Here is a 22,465-nt window from a genome sequence, read left to right on the forward strand (position 1 = left end):
GAAAGAAGGAAATAAATGGTTGTGTTCCATATACCCTGGAAGCAGTCTACCAGTCCTGGCCTATGCCACAGATCCACTTGGAAGGTTTCCTGAGGTACAGCTCATCATATTAGGTATCACAGTATTTTCTTTTCTTGAGAGTAAAACCCTGGCGACTGAGAGATTATTATAACTCAAGGGCAGGAAGAGAGATCTGATCCACAGATCATGAGGCCCTTTAAAAGCCCTGGATGCATAATGCTTTTTACCTTGACATTTCCCATCCTCTTCAGATTCATCTACCCAGTATTTTTAGGCCAAAGAAATGAAGACACAATACTACTTCATGAGTCAAACAACATCTCTCCTGGTGTTTTAATGTTGCAATAAGGATGCTTAGATCACTATCATCATATGCATTCAGGTAAATGGGGAGTCTGCTCAGGGTTTCAAACTGTGCCTAGCAATAATGATGTTGGACACACCAACTTCTCCACCAAGCCTAGCAGCTGGAAAATTAGCTTAGACACATATACACACAGCACAGCCAGATGTTTAGCAAAGAGAATTGGATGAGAGGGCCATGGTTTTTATTTGATTTCTATTTTATAAACAACATAATCACATGCGGACCCAAGCAGGAGTCAATTCTCTGAGCTCCTGTCAATCTTTGGAATAAAAACTGACTGACCTTTTCCAGCCCTGTGGCCACTGCTAAGTTTTCCAAATTTGCTGGCATACTGAGTGCAGCATTTTAAGGGCATCATCTTTTAGGATTTTAAATACCTCAGTGTTAATTCCATCACCTCCACCAGCTTTGTTCATAGTAATGCTTCCTAAGACCCAGTTGCAGTCTTTGGATAGCATTATCTTCTACTAGACAAATGTTGAGCCTAAAAGCAAGGTGCACCTTTTGAAACCATGAGGATTTCACTTTGGGCATCAGATCTTTGCTCTCAGATACAGCTTCAGGTGGCAAGGAGTTGGAGGAAACTCTTGGAAAATCTCCGGGAAGAACTTCATGAACTGTGATTAGAAAGTTTGTTCTAGCTGCACCAGAGATAAAATACACTAACGTGGTGAGTGTGGGAAGAGCATTTTGTTCAGGTGCAGACCGAAGGCTATGGGGCTCACAACTCAAGCACTCTGCATCTTACTACATTCCTACAATCAGTGTTTAGTGTTTCCCTAGCCACAGATAAATGTGACTGGAGTAGGGGCAGGGGATCTTTCAGGAAACATTTAATTGCCCACCTAATATACAAATGTCCTCCATCTTAGGCATTTAAAGGCTCAGAAGATAAATTTAGAAATGTGTCTTTAAATGCATTACACCCATACAAACTTTTAACCCTCAAATTTGAAACAAGTTTTGTTCTGAGCTTGGAGCGGTTAAAGGGTGTTTTGTCAGAAAAGTAAAACAAGGTACGCCGTTGGCCGTGTACCACTGTCCAGATGGTTGTGATTCAACCAGAGTAAGGCTGTGACCCTTGGGCTTACCCTGAGCCCACTGTACTGAGACATCTGTCCATGCATTCTGTCTCTCCCAAAAGACTGTAAGTTCTTCAAGGGTAGGAAACTGATTTTACTTCTCTTTGCACACTCAGTGCCCAACACCATGCTTGGCTCAGGCTATTAAAATGGTGTCCAATAAATATTTGTTTAACTGGACTGAACTATGTGTCCAGAAACCTAATTTGCTCTCTGATTCTGTCACCAACCTAGTGTTTACAGATCAAACCCAAAACTCCCACTCCCTCCATCTTTATAAAAGAAGATACACAAAAACTTTTGTTCTGACCCCTAGGCCGTGGAGCCAGCTAAAAATGTACATGGTATCTGTGAGTGCAGTGGACAAAATGAAATCAATGACAATACTTTGATGCCTTGTCTGCTTTTGCCCTCAGTTAGAGAACCAGGTAGACTGAGTACACTAGCCATAAGTGTCAAAATGGCACACTTCAGACACTTAAACAACAGTCACGTCATATCACTCTCCTCAGAGAGGTCTTCTCTGACCATGCTTCTAAAATAAGTCCTGGGTGCTCTCTAGCAAATTACCCTACTTTATCTTCCTCAGACCACAAGTCAACATCTGAAAGTATATGACCATTCACATTTATTTCCCCTGGAATGGGAACTCCATGTGGACCTTGCCTCTGTGTGTGTGTGTGTGTGTTTGTGTATGCTGCTATCTTCCCTTCACCTACAATTACAGAACAGTTCCTAATGAATGCATAAGCAATAGTCACCAACAGTAAGTATTTATAAGGGCCTGGTTTTGTTTTCAAGTATCTTGAATGGAAACCATCAGCATTAGTATATAAGTAACTTAGTAAGGCAAGCAATGACCTCCACATCTGACAGGTATTAAGAGAAATGAAGCATGGTATTATTGTCAAATGGAAGACCCTCAATGCTTGGAATGGCACTGCAGTTTGATAAGTGTGTGGCTTCACAATGTTAGCAAAGTTAGCAAAGTATACGTGGAGAAGAGTCAGGCATAGAATTCAGTGTTCCAGGCCCATGAAACCACAAGGTAGTCATTGATAACCAGCAACAGGCACACAGTGGTCTTTCTCTCAGTTAATAAACCATTGTCAGGGGTATATGTATGTCTGTCATGGAGAAGGAAACGGCAACCCACTCCAGTGTTCTTGCCTGGAGAATCCCAGGGACGGGGGAGCCTGGTGGGCTGCCATCCATGGGGTCACACAGAGTCAGACACGGCTGAAGCGACTTAGCGGCAGCAGCAGCATGTATGTCCGTCAAGTGCTGATGTTCAACATTTTTAGGAGAGTCAGTGTTTCTAGGATTTTGTTCATTGTGCCTTTTATATACTAGGCACTCAATAACTATTTATTGAGTTGATTTGATTGATCTCCTTTAAAAAATGCTTTAAAAATGTTAACAAGAGTAATGCCCCATGGAACAACTTTTATGCATCCATTAAAAAAAATATTTGAATTTGGAACAAATACTGTACTCTAAGGAACCAAAATTGCAAAGTAAATTAATTCTTAAAAAGATTTATATGACTAAATTTTGATCCCTTGAATGGCGCCTTTTCAAATCCAGTCTAAAATGTCTGGTGTGTTTTTAATCTAATCTAATCTAATGAGCTTTAATAGGCAAAGTTGTTCCCACTAGAACCAAAATCCAGCTATTTCATTTTTGTAACCTTCTGTGTAAAAGAATGGGCTGAACTAATTTTTTCTGAATTTTTTATATTTAATCAACAACATCATTGCCAAAGAAAACCACTTTTCAGAAGTCTTTCTATCCTGGTTTATAACTTATAATCAAAAACTGGAATTTTGCATCTGATGAGCTTTAGTGTGTAACATTACACTGTCAAATTTTTGATGTATAGTTAAAAGTAAGAGATAGTTTCCATTATAAAACATTTCCCATAGTACAGTTATCCAGTGAAAAACATTTTCCTATAAAAATGGTCTTTCCAATTCATAGGTTAGAAATTACTGTGGGTAATTTTTAAAAGAGTATCAAAGGAATATTTTATTGGCTTTAAATAAACTGTATTTACCTAGTCCCATTAGTTGGTTGCTCTATACACAATGTGATAAAAAATGTACATATATGGAGACATATGTATTCCTGTAGCTAATTCATGTTGATGTATGGCAGAGGCCAACGCAATATTGTAAAGCAATTATCCTCCAATTGAAACAAAAGTACATGCAAAGAAATTGTAATTTCAAAACAAAAACTTGAGATTTGAAACCCTGACAACTTACTTGTTCTTATACAATTAGGGGTATGTGAACTGGTTTCAGCTAAAGCCTGTGCTGAACAGCAGGAGAAAATAGAAATAGGTCATAAATATGAGGTCCAAAACAATCCAGGAAGCTTGAAATGTCACTGATATATCACAGTGGATCTCACAAAGATGTACCTTAGCTCTGGGCTTCGACCCTTGGACCTCAGGGGGTAAAGATGCTTGGAAATCTGATCTGTCCTGACAGGGTGAGGCAACCCTCCGTGACCTTCCCAAAGCCCCACTGTGTTTGAGGCTCAAGGGCCAGCACACTTCACCCTGAACTGTGAGCTTCCTTTAATTGTACACTTCACTTTCATTTTCCCGTAGAGTCCTGGGCTAGGGAACTTCTCTGTCCTGTTCTTAAAACTGGAAGCTACTCAAAAGTCAACCATAGGGTTCAATAAAATATGTCACATCCAAATGATGAAGGATCTGCTGCCTTTAAAAGAATGGGTTAGACTGATACATAGGGACTAGAAGGGTCCAAGGTATATGATTAAGTATTTAAAAAGAGAAGAGCAAGTTGCTGTAAAAGGTTGTAACTTTATACGCACATACGTGCTAAAAGACACACTACACTGAATGGTATATAGGAGCCATCGGCAGGCAGTGTGTGACAAAAGAGGGTAGGCAACAAAGAACTTTCATTTTTGGTATGCTCGTTTTTGCAGTTTTTAGATTTTTAGAGCAAGTATAAATTTTTAAGCAAGAAAAATATCTCTAAGATAATGAAAAATATTGATTAAAAACTTTAATACATTACATAACAAACATATTAGGGTACAGCAAGTCTGATTCACATGAATGAACCATTATAATACCTATGGCTGGAATTTAGAAGTCCATGAACCACTGACACTGTATGAAAACTTTTAAGGATATTTTATGCATATATGAAAACATATGCGTTTTCTGGTGGGAGACTTCATACCTTTCATCAGATTCTCACACATATCTGAGACTCTAAACAAGGTTAAAAACCATGACCCTATCAGAAACCAAGAGAGTTGCTCAATCCTTCCATTTTTATTTTCATTTTATCATGAAACATTTTATTACTACTTAATTTCATGGCTGCTGCCAAAGATAAAGTCTATAATCAGCATGAAAGTATAAAATTGTGCTTCTTAGTTTCTAAGTTTCATGTCAAATGGGCTTCTAATGCTTTAAAAGCAGCTCAAAGAGCAGGACAAAAAGTCAGTCCAGGCTGGTCTTGCAGGAAGAAAACTTCTAACAGGAACGGAAACCCTGCAGTCATTCAGAGCTTGAGGACAGTTGTCCAAGGCACAAATAGTCAGTCCTGTTTTCACCACAGAGATGAGAGATTAGTAAAAGGGTAAGTAGGGGAGAGGGGTAGAGGGATTCAACAGGAGGAAGAAGACATGGTTGATTTGAACTAAGGGGCCCCATTGGATGGGTGAAATTAGTTTGATCAGTTAAACAAGATTGAATGCAACATCATTTGGTCAGCCTTAAATTGAAAGAGACTTTCATTATAAATTAACATTAAAATATACAGCAAAATTATTGTTGCTATTGTTTGAATTAGAGTTGGAATTTGTCTAAAACCTTGGCTTCTGATGACCTTTGTAAAGCTGACTGCCCCAAATCCCTCGGAATTACATGAGTCCACAAACTGTTTCACTGTCTCTATCTTGATTCCACTTACAGTCTCCGGAATCAAGTCCAGCACAGCGTTTCCATAAACCTTAAGATCAAGTGTAGATCAATAACAATTTGTAATTTAAGTGAGGAGCCATAGGTTAAACCTGCACAGGCAAAATGAGGAGCATTATTGGTGAAAATTAGGAATAATACTCTACTTTCCAAACGTGCTTTCCAGGTGGTTTATCACTGTCAAAATAAGCCAACTGTGGATTTAGTATGCAATTAAAGTGTCAGATATCCCCGAGTTCTAGCACTGACAATACCTGACTGCACAGGTTTTACAGGCAAAGAAATTGAAGGTGTTCACATAATCCAGCAAAGCCCATCGCTAACCACCATCACCTAATTGTACTGATATCTGCCATATGCAAAGCATGGAAATGGGGACTGTACGAAACAGAAATGGACTCTCCAGGAGTTTTACAGTTTAGCTAGAAAAATAAGATACAGAAAGTGAAGAAAGTAATTTATAACAAAATATCCAAATGATGATAGGATAAAAATAATTCCATACTATTGGAAGGAAAAAACATAGAGAAAACATGTCTCCAGGAGGGTTGAGGATGAACCACATAAAGAAGGAAACGTTTCAACCAACTCTTAAAGGAGTTAGATGTTGATGGTCAAAGGACAGTATGGGGAGGTCTATAGACTATGACAACATTGTGGCCAAAGGCTGGAATATGGAGACACAAGACTAGGCTGACAAAAGACTGAGAAAAGCAGAATGATTAAACAAATCAGGTTGAATGGACTAACTTGGATAGGGAGACAAACAAGTCTGAAAGTTTTATAAAATAATGATGAACATATGTTGAGCTCTTACTATTAAATATTTAAGGTGCTTTAATATATTAGTTCATCAAATCCTCCCATGAAGAAAATACCTCTAGTCTATAATTAAGGAAACTGTGGCCAAAAAAGATTCAGTTCAGTTCAGTCGCTCAGTTGTGTCTGACTCTTTGCGACTCCATGAATCACAGCACGCCAGGCCTCCCTGTCCATCACCAACTCCCAGAGTTCACCCAAACTCATGTCCATCAAGTCGCTGATGCCACCAGCCATCTCATGCTCTGTTGTCCCCTTCTCCTCCTGCCCCCAATCCCTCCCAGCATCAGAGTCTTTTCCAATGAGTCAACTCTTTGCATAAGTGGCCTTTATTTCACCCAGTTAGTAATTGGTGGAATCAGGATTCAGACCCAAGGCCAATCTATGTCAGAACGTGGGCTCAGAATAACCATCTGACTCAAGGGTGGGAGGACCTCAAAGGCCTGACTAAAAAAACTGGGGTTTCATGTCAGGTGTAAAAATTGGGAGTTTATCTCATAACCCATTGGTAATACTTATAGGCATTCATCACTACTTTATAAGCATTGCTTTATCTGATGATTTTGCTAACAATGCTAACTGAAAGTTAGCAAGTATTTATTGACTAGTCCCTTGACTATAGTACTGATTTAGATATTATAGAGTTCTCAGTCCAGACATTATTGGGAGAATCTGCTGTGTCAGTATTTTATCACTATACTTCTACCTTTGTATCTGTAGGACTTAATCTTACCTGTTCACCCACCACTTCTGCTAAAAATCAAATCATGACAATAAACAGAATAATGTGTGTTTATTTTCAAATGTTCCTTGAACATATCAACCTTACTACAAGGAGAGCCATTCTTGTCAAATAATACATCTGTCCCTTAAAAACTAATTTCTCCATCTTAGGTTCATGTTTAAAATTCAGTTGGGTTCTTCAGTTATAGATGTACAGGACATGACATCTGGACCCTCCTAGGGAGCAGGAGTGAACTCTTCCTCTGTGATACCCACAGTAGCCAAATGACTTCTTCTCCCACTGAGGAAAACCACAGAAAACTGTCTCCAAGTGATTTACTGCTCAACCCCCAGCCCACAAATCAAAGAATTGGGTTGAGGGAGAAATAAGGAAGAATGGTGACCAGTGGCTATGAGATGGGGAGTGACTGTTCCAGTTTATTTTCTTAAGCCAATTAATGATGAAGCAGCGTGGAGGGAAAGAAAGACACAACATGGCTGAGAAAGACTTTTTTTCCAGATAAATGGCCAGATATCAGATTCTGTAATAAGTACTTCCACCTATCAAAACACACACACACACACACACACAGAGTAACTCTGGGGTGGAGGAAGAAGATACAGATCTTAGAAACACAAGGTAATATTAAGGAAGCCTTGTGGGTATCGTAAAATGTTGGAACTTTGAAGGACCTTTGTAGATCATTTAATCCAGACGTTGCAAAACCAGGGTCCATGAACAATACATGACAGGTAGAGGTGTTTGGCTGGACCTGCAGAATGCTGTATGTTGCTTTTTAAATTGAGTCAACATTATAAAGTAGAGGAAAATTCACAGAACAATCCAGGTATGTGGCTTCTCTTAAACATGGAAGACCTAGCAGCACTGGGCCACCTTTCCCAAATGCAGCAGGGAGTTAGGGCACCTTTAGAAAAGGCTTGAACCCCCAGCTTGACGCAATCCCTGCCACTGCTTCTCGCTCTGAAGTACAAAGGCTCCAGGTCAACATTCAATGCAATCCCTATCAAGCTACCAACAGTATTTTTTACAGAGCTAGAACAAATAATTTCACAATTTGTATGGAAATACAAAAAAAATCTCGAATAGCCAAAGCAATCTTGAGAAAGAAGAATGGAACTGGAGGAATCAACCTGCCTGACTTCAGGTTCTACTACAAAGCCACAGTCATCAAGACAGTATGGTACTGGCACAAAGACAGAAATATAGAACAATGGAACAAAATAGAAAGCCTAGAGATAAATCCATGCACCTATGGACACCTTATCTTTGACAAAGGAGGCAAGAATATACAATGGAGAAAAGACAATCGCTTTAACAAGTGGTGCTGGGAAAACTGGTCAACCACTTGTAAAAGAATGAAACTAGAACACTTTCTAACACCATACACAAAAATAAACTCAAAATGGATTAAAGATCTAAACGTAAGACCAGAAACTATAAAACTCCTAGAGGAGAACAGAGGCAAAACACTCTCTGACATAAATCACAGCAGGATCCTCTAGGGCCCACCTCCCAGAATATTGGAAATAAAAGCAAAAATAAACAAATGGGACCTAATTAAAATTAAAAGCTTCCGCACAACAAAGGAAACTATAAGCAAGGTGAAAAGACAGGCTTCAGAATGGGAGAAAATAATAGCAAATGAAGCAACTGACAAAGAATTAATCCCAAAAATATACAAGCAACTCCTGCAGCTCAATTCCAGAAAAATATACGACCCAATCAAAAAATGGGCCAAAGGACTAAACAGACTTTTCTCCAAAGAAGACATAGAGATGGCTAACAAACACATGAAAAGATGCTCAATATCACTCATTATCAGAGAATGCAAATCAAAACCACAATAAGGTACCATTTCACGCCAGTCAGAATGGCTGCATTCCAAAAGTCACTGCTGGGCATACACACCGAGGAAACCAGAACTAAAAGAGACACGTGTACCCCAATGTTCATTGCAGCACTGTTTACAATAGCCAGGACATGGAAGCAACCTAGATGTCCATCAGCAGACGAATGGATAAGAAAGCTGTGGTACATATACACAATGGAGTATTACTCAGCCGTTAAAAAGAATACAGTTGAACCAGTTCTAATGAGGTGGATGAAACTGGAGCCTATTATACAGAGTAAAGTAGGCCAGAAAGAAAAACACCAATACAGTATATTAACGCATATATATGGAATTTAGAAAGATGGTAACGATAACCCTGTATGCGAGACAGCAAAAGAGACACAGATGTATAGAACAGTCTTTTGGACTCTGAGGAAGAGGGCGAGGGTGGGATGATTTGGGAGAATGGCATTGAAATATGTATAATATCATATGTGAAACGAATCGCCAGTCTAGGTTCGATGCAAGATACAGGATGCTCAGGGCTGGTGCACTGGGATGACCCAAAGGGATGGTACGGGGAGGGAGGTGGAAGAGGGGTTCAGGATGGGGAACACATGTACACCTGTGGCGGATTCATGTTGATGTATGGCAAAACCAACACAATATTGTAAAGTAATTAGCCTCCAATTAAATAAATTTATATTAAAAAAACATTTTAAATAAAAATAAGAGAGTGCTTGGTGCACACACCACTGTGCCTCATGCATTTGTTGTACCTGCCAAATCCTGTAGGCATTCAAGTTTACATCCTCTGCTCTACTCTGACCTCATTCAGAGAATAAGGTCTTCTGTAGAGTAGTGAAGTGAACTACAAATCTCATTCCCAGAGTTCCCTGGTAGTCTAGTGGTTAAGACTCCATGCTTCCAATGCAGGGGGACCAGGGTTAATCTCTGGTAGAGGAACTAATCTCCCATGCCACATGTTGTAGCCAAAAATATAAATATATAAATTAATAATTAAAAAAAATTTTTAACTCATTCTCTTAAAAGTAAAATTTTCATACACAAGGGATCATGAGAACCAGAGGGTACGCACAACTAAACTTAGGCTGTGTACATACAACGCCAACACCTGTGGAGCAAAGGTGAATTCCCACTGTATGCACAAAGTGCCCCTCAACTCCCCCAAAAGGGGGCAAAGGAAGATTCTCGAGTTTTCAGAATAAAGGCACCACTTAGTTTGGCTTGCTGTAGACAGTTCTGACTTGTCCAAATTCTACATATGACTCCCATTTATCCTGAAGACGTGATTGATGAGGAGATATACAAACTGCTTACTATATATATGCAAATAGGTCTACAGATGAGACTGGATGAAAACAGAATGGGGAGGAGGGGAAGATGTCTTAAAAATCTGGAAAAAGTAACGGATCAAACCGAAGGAAAGTGACTGAGATTGACTGAGTGATGGCTTGTGACTGAGGTACGGGGGTACACTTACTCCAATTTATTCTTACAGCAGCCTAGGAAAGTAATGTTATAACTCTTCCTTTACAAGTAAAGATCCTGGAGCTCGGAGGCATTCAATTGCTTGAAGATGACCTGGCTATTCAATCAGGGACCACATCCAGATGCAAACTGACGAGCACAGTGGTAACCTTCAGGATCAGATGGCTCATTCCTGCTGCTGCTCCTGCTGCTGCTGCTGCTAAGTCGCTTCAGTCGTGTCCGACTCTGTGCGACCCCATAGACAGCAGCCCACCAGGCTCCCCCGTCCCTGGGATTCTCCAGGCAAGAACACTGGAGTGGGTTGCCATTTCCTTCCCCAATGCATGAGAGTGAAAAGTGAAAGTGAAGTCGCTCAGTCGTGTCCGACTCTTAGCGACCCCATGGACTGTAGCCCACCAGGCTCCTCCCTCCATGGGATTTTACAGGCAAGAGTACTGGAGTGGGGTGCCATTGCCTTCACCAGTATTTGTTTCTTAAGTCTGCTTGTACCCAAAGCCCACCAAGTGCTATTACAAAGACTTTCATAAATGTCATAGTTTGAACAACCTTAACACACAAAATTAATTCCTTTAAAAGCGGGTTCTTAATCAAAGTTAAGAAAGCTTTGGTCCTTCCTTTTTTATAGCCACCAATTCCTAGTTTGGTGTTACTATAGGAATTAATAAAAATCTCTGCTCCAAATAAAATTTTTCCTTTAGAACTTTTTCAAATGTTAGTAGTAAAGGATTTGTCTATATATACAAGCTAAAAGCAGCATGTTTGTTGATGAATAAGAATAATAACTAAAACCAAAATAAGAAGTAATTCAAAAGTGAGAGCTTTTGAAGAGTCAGGAATTTGATTAAAAATTCACTTGCTTTTTTTTTTCTATAATGCAACAGTTCTTTAACCACAAAACAGCTCTTATAATAATGCAGAAGAGTAGAGTTCCAAGTAAAACACTCCCCCCATTTTAATCATGGCTATTATTTTTTTAAATGAAATGGCTGAGGTCATTGTAATCTATTTTAAGGTTTGCATGGGTTAGTGGTATTTTTTTCTTGGCTTTGAGCTCTCCATGTTACCAGCTAAATGTTATAGGTTTTGCTGTGTGCCCTTTCAAATCCCATTCTTTTTAATAATGTTGTCCTTTATACACATAAATTAGAGTAAATCCCACTTTCTTTCCTAACAACTCCAGATGCGGTCCACACTTTCAAGAGGACCAGAACTTGCCTTTTCTTTTTAATTATTCGTGTACTTCTTAGAACAAGTATGTTCCAATCTGCAAAAAATGCTGTGGATGTTCAAATGCTGAGAGATGAGTAAAACCATAGGTTTCCTGTGGTCCATTTCAGACCCATACTGAAACAGTAGGGTAACATGTATATCTACTCCTTCCAACTTACAGAGACAGACACAGATAAAGAAAAAGTGCTCGGAAAGAAAACTCCATCCGGGCAAAGTTCCACACCTACCAATATTTAGGGACTGCGGTAGCCTGCAGATAGCCATTTAGGACACATCAGTGAAGCTCTCTGTCTTCTAGGACCCAGCAGGCAAAATTATCAAATATATAAAGACAGTACAGTTACACAGTTAGGCCTCCCTTTAGATGTGATTAATATTGCACTGACTTTCTGAACTTAGCCTGGTTTTTAGTATAACTCACTACCACATCACACAGAACAGCCCAAGATCCCTCTAAATAGCTCCTACCCAGCCACACATGAGAGAATGTCTCTGTAAAACATATTGTGAAGATCTGCCTATTAAAAATCCTTAAGCTCTGTTTGTTTGTTTATTTAAAAAAGAATCAACTTGCAACGCCAGTGTAATAAGACACTGTGGCTTTTATGGAAGAGGTGAAATAATTTTAAACACAGACACACAATGAGTTTATTTATTTAGAAACTTGTTAAATAGAGTCTGGGAATTCAAATATTCAATGTTGACATTGTACAGAACTGGCCAGGAGCCAGAATCCAGTCTCCAGAGGGACCCATTGGACAAGGAATTCAGGCCTTTCTCTCCTCCCACTTGAGCTAAATAGGTAGAGGCCATTAGTTATACCCACAGCAATATCTGAACCGCACTCAAATAAGCTGCCCTGGCCAGGGCACTTCAAAGGACGGTAAGTGTGTTTAGCTTTTTAGTGCTGAACTAGAGCAATATGTCACACTTTTGAAAGAGTTTTGTAAACAGTTTCTTCCTTATGTAGAAATGTCTCTGAAGTTTCTTGTATGGCATGTAAACAAAGGTAATTAACAAGGATTACACTTTTTTCATTTACTGGGGGAAAAAAAAAATACCCATCTGTGTGCAAACTGGAGATCTAGGAAGAAGAAACACGCTGCTTCTCTCTTCCTTTCTCCCCTCTCTTGTTTGTTCCATTTGTTTGTCTCCTTTTCATCCTCTTCCTCACACTTGTTCTCACTACCCAGCCAATTTCCTTGAGAACTCCCTGGTAAACTCAAGAGTGGGAAGGGGAAAAATCTAATTTTAGAAAGAGGACCTTGGCAAATGAAGTGGGGAGGAAATTAGTGATTCATATAAAAGAAAAGCAGACCCCACAGATCTTTGTAGGAAGTGCCTAGAGCTGAGACTTTCAGCTCAAGAAGGGTTAACCACCTCTCCAGAAAAATGTGCCCAGCATCTTTACAGAGTGACTGTCTGCTCCTGCCCCACCTCCCCAGAGCCCCTTTCTCCTCGTCCCAGGGGGTTAGGAAGGGGCTTGTTTTGCCGCAGAGAGTGAATGGGTAAGTGTCCCTGAACCCCTGAGCTGTGAGAGAGAGAGTGTGTGTGTATGTTTGTGCATGTGTTGTACAGGGTCGGTGCAAACAAGGCTCCAAGCGAAGCACGGCGCCAGGCACACAGCATCTCAGATGTTGAAAGGGAAGGAGCTTTGGGCCTGGGAGCTAGAAGCCGAGCAGCTGGAGGAGTGAGGTGTGGAGGGGAGGGCGCTCTGGTGAGCACTACCTCCCTCCTCTCTAGGGCCTCCCCAGCTCCACCCCCAAGTCCCACCCGGCCTGGTTTCGAGATGACTGGAGGGGTGGGGGGACGGCAGTGAACAGTGAACGGACAATGTACCCGGCGCTTGGGAATAGGGCTCTGCCAAGCTCTGAGTACCTTGGGAACACGGTAAGAGCCATTGGCCAGCAGATGACAAGTCAAGTTTCTCCATTTCAGGGCCCGCTTCCAGCAGAGGCAAACGGAGGATGTGTGGGGAGAGAGGAGACTGGGCCAGGCCTGCCGAGGGCATCAAGTCGATGCTCCCCTGCCCTCCTGGCCCGGGAGGATGGAGCCTGGAGTCCCCAGCTGTGGCCTTCCTGCCCCAGGCGACATCTGCAGCCTGGGATAACATGGCCCTAAGTCGCAAAAAATGAAATAAAATAAACTCCCAAACGACAAGATGTTTAAAGAAAAACTGCTTACTGAATTATTACCCTCAACTTTTAAAAAAGAAGAAAGCAAAAACGTCGGGATGACGCATTAATTTCTATTCGATGAGCGTCCTACGTGTTGAATGTCTGCCTGCTGAGGAGGCCGCGCCCGCCCACGGGTAGTGAGGGGAGGCCTCCGCTCAGAAAGCCAAGAGCTGGGCTACCCTGCAAAAGACACACTCAGGCACACTTACACAGACACACCGCAGCCAATGGCCCCCAGACCTGCGACTCCTCAGCCCCTCACAAATAAAAACCTGAAAAGGGAGCCTTTTATTCCAGCCTTCCAGCCCCCGTAGCTAATGAACCGTCCCCTTCCAGAGTGTTGAAGATGAGTGTGAGGGGAGAATGAAAAGCGTTATTAACCTTCCCCTAAACACAGATTTTTTTTTTTTTTTTGGCGAAACACATCGAAATGCTTCGTTCTAAGTGCCAAATACAATAAAGAAGCCCTAAGCCAGGGTAATGGTCAAGTAATGGCAAATAAACCGCCTTCCTAAACGGGGCCTCCGCAGGGCAAGCGCTTTTTTCCCCTCCGCAAAAGCAGACTGAAATAAATAAAATGCGCGTTTTAAGCAAAGCTTTGCGTTTTCATCTGAGCTTTTTAAAGGATAAAGGAAAACGCAAGTAGATGGGCATGGGGCAGTGGAGGCTGGAACCTGGGCTTGCGGTTCTTTACCATCTTATGTACTGGGCTTACTAAGGGGAGGCGTTTAAGCAGGAGAGGAAGAGTCGTCATCTACCTTACCTACTTCAGAGCCTTTTTAAACCGAGATCAAGTGTACAAGTAACAAGTGCCCCCCCTCCCCCGCCCTCCCCTCACCCGGGTCTTGCTAATCGCATCGCCTTCTGGGTCTTTACAAGACTTCTGCGTGGCCCGGTAGCTAAGGGGGGTTATTCGTTGCAACTCGTTCATTGCTGTGATTGAAACCCTGCCGGGTGTCACTTTGGAGAAGTGGGGTGGGGGGGTTCCTTCGGTTTTCGGGCCCTAGACGCACTAGGCAGATCCAACTTCACTCCTTTCCCATCACCAGAAGGAAACAGTTGCAACTGGCATTTCTGGCACGGCCCAGGTGCTGTCCTGGCCGCCCAAGAAAACGGCTGGGAAGCCTCACCCGGCTGCCAGAGATTGCTTGGCTTTTAGTTTTCTTTTCTTAAAGGTGGGAATAAAAGCCACCATCTTTAGACGGTACAAATGTCAGTCTTCTTGCTTTTCCTTTTTTTTTTTTTTTGGATATAATGGTTTATTCCTCCCAAATGATTTGCAACGAATGTATCGGTTTTAACTATTGTGTAAGAAAAAAACAAGCCCTGTAAGTCGGAAAGTAGGCTGTGCATTCATTCTGAGTTTAACTTCAGCGGTACTTTCAGGGTCTGTGGTCCCTGGTTTGGATCCTTGGAATCCTGTACCTTAGCCAAGATCGCGACAAGACTTGGCCACCAAAGAAATTTACAAAATACATGAAGAATAACAGTCGAGGAAACAACTGTTTCTAAGTGACTTGATTCCACTGCAGTGTTTACTTTTACAACAAGAAGGGTGGTTTTGTTTTTTAAAGTATGCTGGTCACACTGCCTCTTCCTAACCCAGAAAAAGAAAGAAACCCGGTCCAGACACAGCCACGAAGTTTTCGCCGGCTTCACAGCAGGGGTCAGCGACTATCTCCGCCCTGCGCTCGGAAACTCACGCACTACGCGGGGGAAGGAAATAGCGCTTCAAGATACAAAAAATTCTTAGTTTTAATATGATTTCCTTCGTTACCCAGATTAGAACCAAAGAATTGCTTAAAGCAGCGCTGCTGTCCGAAAGGCAGCCGTGTTGGCAACAGCTGGAGCAGCGCCAGCGGGAACCTGAGGCTTAGCAAGAAAAGTTTGTGAGAGTTCGCATCTAGTTATCAGAAAGCCGCAGCGGCATCCTTAGAAACACTAGACACAAAATAAACGGGTCTCCCACTGGATGAATGACAAGTATCCTCAGATAGGAAACCAGACTCGGTTTCTGGATGTTGAGTGGGCTGTGCGTGCGGGAATGCTTGAATTCGGCAGCGAACAACTTGGTAATTAAAATAGTTGAAAAAGTTGCCCAAGAAAATTCGAAGGGTTTTGTGTTCTGCTTTCACTTCGGCGGATACCAGGCAATGAGGCGCGCGAAGGGTTCGGCTTTCATTTCACAACTTAGGCAGAGTTGAAATCAGCTCTCAACCCCCCGCTTCGTCCGCGCAACCACACACACACACACACACACACACATACATACACACACACACCCCTAACCTTCAGTCGGAATTGAAGCCCACAGGCCTCCAAGCAAAATGTACATTTATTCCTCCTCAGCTGAAAATAAAGACATCGGCCCCATTAAACGCAAACAGGAAAAACAGGAGTTCCACGGGCGCGCTTTGACACTGTCGCAGCTAAGTGAAATGAACAATATCCAGAAGAGAAACAAATGGACTGATGGCCCAAGGACTCCTATATATAGGTTGATCCCTGAGACCAGACCGAAAGGAAACATATTTGGGCGAGAGGGAGTGCTTGGGTGAGGACTGAAAGAAGCACTGGAAAGGCGCCTAAGATGACAGCATCTCGCTGGGCTAGACCGCGGACTCTCACCACCAAAGAAACCAAGCCGCCCGAGGTGCCGCTGCCTTCCGCGCGGCTGCGGCGGGGACACCAAAGGCGGGAAGGCTCGGGGCATTACTTGGCTTTAATATGCAGGGGTGGGGAGACTAGGGGTTCACTTAGGAGAAGCATCCCACCCACCACCCTATCTCTACGTTGTCTGACCCACACGCAAAACAAGAGAATTATGTTTTCAGCGAGCGGGAGAGCGAACAGCGGCCTGTGCTTTGCCGAGGCTGCTGCAGCCCCGCGTGCTGACACCTTGCGGAGGAGCGCTTTGAACTCCCCCGGATCGCTCCGGGACTCGGCATCGCCGGGTCCCCTTAGACTCGACGTAGAAGCATTTGGACAAATCCAGTCCCGTCGCCTATACTCCCGGCTGATGCTACCGATTTCTGGGACAGTGTCGGCTCGGCAGACAATGCCGGCCAAAGCCACCCAACACTTCAGCGAGAAGCATGGGGGATGGGAGTCCCGTCGCCCCTGCCCCGAACTCAATCGCCCTCTTCCCGCGTGACCAAGGCCGCTCCACGCCGGGCAGGCAGGGGGCGCCGGGGAGGGTTAGTGACCCAAGACCTCGGCTGCGCCCAGAAACAGCGCGGGAGGCTCCGCCGCGCCCTCTCAGAGCCCAGTGTCCCCGCAGCCCGCCCCCTGGGGGTCACTCGGCGCCCTGCCAGCCTGGAGCTCGCAGGCCGGAGCGCGCCCTTTCGGCCTCCTTCTCCTCGGCTGCTGTCGCCGCTGGCTGCGCGCCCTCTACTCCGCGCTCTCCAGGCGCTCGCGGGGCCTCTTCTCTCCCCACCTGCCCGCGGCTAGGCGGAGCTGGTAGCTCGGCTCTGCCCGCGCCCCCCCCCCCCCGCCACCACACACACACACCACCCCGACTACAGCCTCCACCCTCGTCTCCCCCACTCCCCACCCCAGTCCTCCCGCCGCGCCGCGCACGCTGGAGAACACGGCAGAGCGCACAGCGCCCACTACCGCAACAGCCGCTCGGCGCAGCCCGCCAGCCCGCGCAACTTCCAGCGGCCGCCTCGCAACTTTTCCCAACTCCACCACGGCTGCCCGCCGCCGCTGCCGCCACTGTAGCTCCCTCCAAGCCTTCCACCCACCCCAAACCCCAGAAACAAACCGAGGCGCGAAAAGGCTTCTTTCCCCAGCCCGATGCCACCCCCCCTCCCCGATCCCCCGCTCCCCCTCCCACACCCGGGACTAGCTGGTTGGCCAGAGGCAACTCTCCTCCGCCTGGGGGAAAGGAGAGGGGAGGGGGAGACTCTCGCATCTCCTCTCCCCCACCCCCACCCCACCCACCCCACCCCTTCCCGCTCGCTCTCGCTCTCTCTCCTCCCTCCCACCCAGGTCTTTGCTGCCCCCACCCCCACCCCCACCCCGGGGTTGCCACAGCTGGTCCGCGCACTGGGCTCGAGGGTTGCCCCGGCTCCTCTGGCGCCCAAACAAGGAGCTAGAGCGCGGGCAGCCGGCGCGGAGGCTGAGACTGGCAGGTTGCTGGAGCTGCTCTTCGCCTGCCCTCCACCCGGGGCCCCGGCGCGAGAGGCAGCCCCGCTCTCCCTCCCGGAGCGCTGTAGACAGATATGCAAGATGGCAGAGGAGGGGGAAATCCAATAGAAAAGGGATATTGCACCTACTTGTGGCCAGTTTCCTTGCCCTGCCTTTGGATCTCATGCTGTGCCCAGTCCTGCAGCCGCTGGTGTGTGGTTGGGGTTTTTTTTTCTTGGATCTTTTCCTTCTTTTGCTCTCCCTCTCGCTCCCTCCCTCTCCTCTCTCTCTCTCCCTCTCTCTCTCTCTCTCTTACACACACACACACTCACACACACTCTCTCTCTCTCACACACACACTCACTCTCTGTCTTTCCCTCTTTCACTCTCTCTCCCTCCCTCTCTCCCTTTCTCTCAATCCACACTCGCTATCTCTCCAGCATTGTCAGTTTGGACACCTTCGCACATGCGCGCTAGACGCCCCTCCAACATCTCAGCGCCGCCAAAAAAAGTTTGGAGCGATTTATCACTTTGATTTGGAGATCTTGTCAGATGGCAATCGCCGAGGAGGCGGAGAAAGGGAGCCATGGGGAGGGCGGCGGGGGGCGGGGAACGAGCGCAGGGAGTCGGAGGGGAGCAGACACCTCGCCCAGAAAAAAAAAAAAAAAAAGGAACGAAAAGACTCGGGCAAAGGATTGATTTCATGTTGGAATCACCAATAAGCCTGTATCATTAACATTATTGTTTTTCCCACCATAAATTGCAGGACATTTTCTGTACGGTCCTTGGGGGAAAGCAAGGAGTAGGGGGAGGGGAGGGGACTTTTAAAAATCTTTCCCACACTAAAGAACTAGAAGGACCGGACTCGGCGAGCGATCCAGGAGAAAGTGAGAATCATCCTGAACTTCGGGAAATCTGCTGCGGCTACTACTGCTACTGAAGCTATTGCGGCTTCTGCTTTCAGAGCTGAAAGCAGAATAAATAACTGCTTCTTCCTTGATTTTAGGTGTAATGCTAATACTTCCTGCCATCCTTGGAACATGTCAGTTGCTGGTCTATTCCCACCAAATAATAATGATCACCCTTGATTCCCAGGTCCGGGAACCTTGGGCATTTGACATCCAAGACCTTCTTTTTGCCTTCCCTGAGGTCGGCTGTCACCTTCCGGCCTCCCCCACCGCTGCCCCTGTCGCCTCCTGCTGCAGCTCAGCCCGTCTGCCATTTCACTCATTCGCTTAAACCCACGACCTCCCGGGTCATAAGGAAGAGGTAGGAGAGAGATTCCCCCATCACCACCACTTTTTAAAAAATACATTATTCAAAATTTGCTTTAATTACAGGATTTACCAAAGAAGTGGGCACGCAGAAATGGGGACCTCTTAAAGGAGCTAGCTGTGTTTAAGGTATGAATAAATCCCGAGTAAGTGTGGATTTTCTTTTGGTACAACCTCCGTACCTTAGTTTTGTTCAATATCTTCCATGAGCTATTTATGTCCTCATTAATATCTGTTGCAAATCCTGCCAGACACCATAAAAGAAAATCACAATTTTTTTCTCTGTGCTACAGTGATACATCCTTGATGTTCAAGTTAAAGGAAAGAGAAAAGAATAGCAGGTTCTGGGCATGAGTTTAAGGCACGGTAGGGGAAGGAAGATAACCGAGAATGCCCAATTGTACCTGTTGTCATTTATTGTCAAAACTGGGAACAAATAGCAAGGTTCAACCCCAAATGGGACTATCCGTCAATGGCTCACAAATATGTTTATTCCGGAAAATTGAAATTTGAAATATTCAGCTTGGCAAGGATGCCCATCACTTCTCTTTCTCCAGAGCTGTGTAATTCTGGGAGCATTTGGCTGTAAGTACAGGTCCCTGGAGAATCAAGCTACAAGACCCAAGGGAGACAGATGTGTAATGTTGAAATGTGAGGTAGGGGAGGGGGGAGATGGAACAGGGTGATGAAAAAATTACACAGAGTAGGAGTAAAACAGTTTCCAAAAGAGAAGACTCTGGTGCCCACACACATGGGTACAAGAGAACTCTTTCATCCCCTCTGAAGTAAAGAGGCAAGTTTGGGTGGGGGTGTTTCCATTCCTTCTACAATTCCTATTGCCCTCTGCATACAGGTGGTGTGCTCATACATTTGGCCGGTGCAAAATGACCAAGCACTTCAGCATTCTGAATGTCAATGCCGGAAGTCTATGACTGAGTTCACTAGTTTCCCTCAGTTTACAGGAAGGCAAGCCTTCCCTCCAACCAGAAAAGGTCCTCAGGGAAAAAGGAGAAATGGAAGTTGAGAGCTTTCACCAAAGAAAGTAAAATCTCTAGGGAGAGAAATGCACTAGACTGACTGGCTAGACGTGCATAGATACTGCTTCTGATCAGTTTAAAGGACTCTCTGGGGACCCTTACCTAGGCCAGAGGATAGAGAGGCAGTCCAGAGGACCAAGCCTCTCCCAGCTATCCAAACCTAAAGGTCTTTGACCTTCAGGAAGGGTGGTAGAGTCCACCAAGGACGTTTAAGAGCGCCTGGACAGGAAGAGGCTCTGCCTGAGAGGTTTCATTTCACCTTCTTACTCTGGGGAACTTAAAAAATAAAAGAAGTTAATATTGCCCCTTGTACTATTCTACTTAATTCCTTTTATCTCATGCCCTAGGTGGGGGTGGACGTCTATATTTGGGTCCCGTTGCAGAAAGGGGGTTAAGAGACGTGATGGGCAATTTTATAGAAAATGAAGGGACCATGGAATCAAACCCAAGTAAAAACAAGACCCCGCATGTGAAGCTGCAGCCCTTGTTTCTGCTGAAAAATTATAAACCACAGTGGTGGACCAGGGGTTGGGGTGGGGGCTGTGAGAATTGGGTGGGATACAGAAAACTAAAGAAATTCAAAACTGATTTCTCTCCAACTTTAGAGAGCTCTGTCCTGAAAGCCTTTCTAGAGGGCAGAGGGTGTGGGGAGTGAGGCATGGCCAGGGCACACACCCCTCCTGGTTTTTCAAATCCCTGGGGTCACGGTGGCTTCAGCGAATGGGTCTTCAGCCTGGTCTTTCCAAGAGTTTCCGACACGAGTGAAGCCAACATATTCTAACTGAAAAAATAAACACAAACTCCTCTGTGCCCTTGGGCCAAAGCACTGTGAAAAGATCAGGCATCATACTTGTGGATGTTGTTTAATAAAAGTACTCACATAATCATCGCTTTTGTTTTCAAACCTGAAAACTGGGTTTCTTTTCTTTTTTTCTTTTTATTTCTTTCTTTTATCATGTGCTTTCTGCCCTGAGTGTTAATAAAAGAACTAACGTGCTAGTTCAAGTGTGTTTAACCTGATGGAGCAAATGCCAGCAGCCGCGGACCGCGCTCACCGCCTGCAGCGCCACTACCCCCTGAGCGCCAACCCCGGCGGGTTCCCACTCCCCCCGTACCCGGACCCGGTCAGGTCCACCTGACCCACGTCTCAGCCGTGAGACCCAACAGGTGACTTTCTGTTCAGCGGCCCCTGAGGTTCCCGACACCCTTTGACGTCCCGTCTAAGCTGTTGCTGGCCCTGGAGAAAAGAGGCCTCCAACAAGTTGTTGGAGCTGCAGTCGCTGCCTGCATCCGCACCGTCCGCCTTTCCCTCTCCTCCTGAAATTCGTTTCCTTAAGGGGCAGTAGACTGGGTCCCACGTTTTCTTGCGTTTCCTCCCACGGAAACGGGCATCCTGGAAACAGTGCGTCCTTGGAAAGTCGATGAGTTTACGGGCTGTTTGGATTTGCTTGTTTTATTACTGTCGTGTGTTTTTTTTTTTCTTTCGGATTTTTTTTCTATAACAGAAGCAGAGAACACGAGCTGGGAGCTGGAGGAAAGATGGGTCATTGAAGAAGAGAACAGGACAGCATATCTCTTTTCCAGCCATGTTTCTTTAGTTAATGCTAGAAACAGCAAAGAACCGATTTTCAATAAATTACATGCAACAGGAAATTTTCCTTTCTTCGAATTATAATTGAACCAGCCCCACGGTATCTTTGAAAAAAAGTTTGAATTCTTTGAGGAGGTATTTCTTGGCCTATTGTCTTTGTGCAGTGAACTTTACATCTTGCTATTCAATCACAACCTATATTCTGCTGGCTACCAGCAAGATTAATTTAATCATTGTAATGCAATTATTAATACTGTTTACCCAACGCTGGGTTTCAGGTTGGCTGTTAAGAAATTAAACTCTCACTGGGTGACCAGAGCCAGGCAGGGGTTTCTTCATGTTGAAATGAAACAGTCCTCTTTATTTAGTCTCAGAGCTCTAGCTTTCGGCCACCAGCTCAATTAGCCAAAATGGAAACAATTTTCATTCATTGCAATAACTCACTGTTCTTGAGATCGCTTTCAAAATATACACTTTATTATTATACGCTGACCTCCGTGGCGTGGAGTAGCAATAAAAGAAAGAGGCAGGGAGATCTATCTAGCCCCCTTCGGCTATAATTATTAGAAATTAATTGGGTTCAGGACCCTAGGTAGTCTAGCTAAATTAATAGCTTGTCTAGTGGTTAAAATCCGAATTTTTAGTCCACGGGAGAGAAAGAGAGAGAGCCACAGACATGAA

The 22,465-nt window shown here is 44.5% G+C and overlaps 1 protein-coding gene and 2 long non-coding RNA genes across 8 annotated transcripts in view; 2 read left to right on the top strand and 1 right to left on the bottom strand.

The window, feature by feature from the left end:
- The window catches only part of MECOM (MDS1 and EVI1 complex locus), a 631,434-nt gene extending 613,032 nt beyond the window's left edge, over positions 1 to 18,402 (bottom strand). For 2 of the 6 annotated variants that reach the window (XM_040248428.1, XM_040248446.1), the window contains exon 1: positions 18,032 to 18,397. In XM_040248428.1, the coding sequence (XP_040104362.1) occupies positions 18,032 to 18,068 (37 nt within the window). In that variant the 5' untranslated portion in view covers positions 18,069 to 18,397. Of the gene's footprint in view, positions 1 to 18,031 lie in introns of all 6 variants that reach the window. The other 4 variants (XM_040248456.1, XM_040248437.1, XM_040248478.1 and 1 more) reach the window with 3 other exon arrangements.
- Positions 12,386 to 14,203, top strand: LOC120869289. The gene is made up of 2 exons (XR_005722512.1): positions 12,386 to 12,457; positions 13,513 to 14,203. It is a non-coding gene; the product is annotated as an uncharacterized LOC120869289 (long non-coding RNA).
- Positions 18,403 to 18,459: 57 nt separating the features above from the next.
- On the top strand, positions 18,460 to 20,505 carry LOC120869288. Its single transcript, XR_005722511.1, has 3 exons — positions 18,460 to 19,151; positions 19,223 to 19,285; positions 20,010 to 20,505. It is a non-coding gene; the product is annotated as an uncharacterized LOC120869288 (long non-coding RNA).
- Positions 20,506 to 22,465: the final 1,960 nt, after the last annotated feature.

This window comes from Oryx dammah, unplaced genomic scaffold (genome assembly GCF_014754425.2).
Source record: "Oryx dammah isolate SB20612 unplaced genomic scaffold, SCBI_Odam_1.1 HiC_scaffold_2, whole genome shotgun sequence".
NCBI lineage: Eukaryota > Metazoa > Chordata > Mammalia > Artiodactyla > Bovidae > Oryx > Oryx dammah.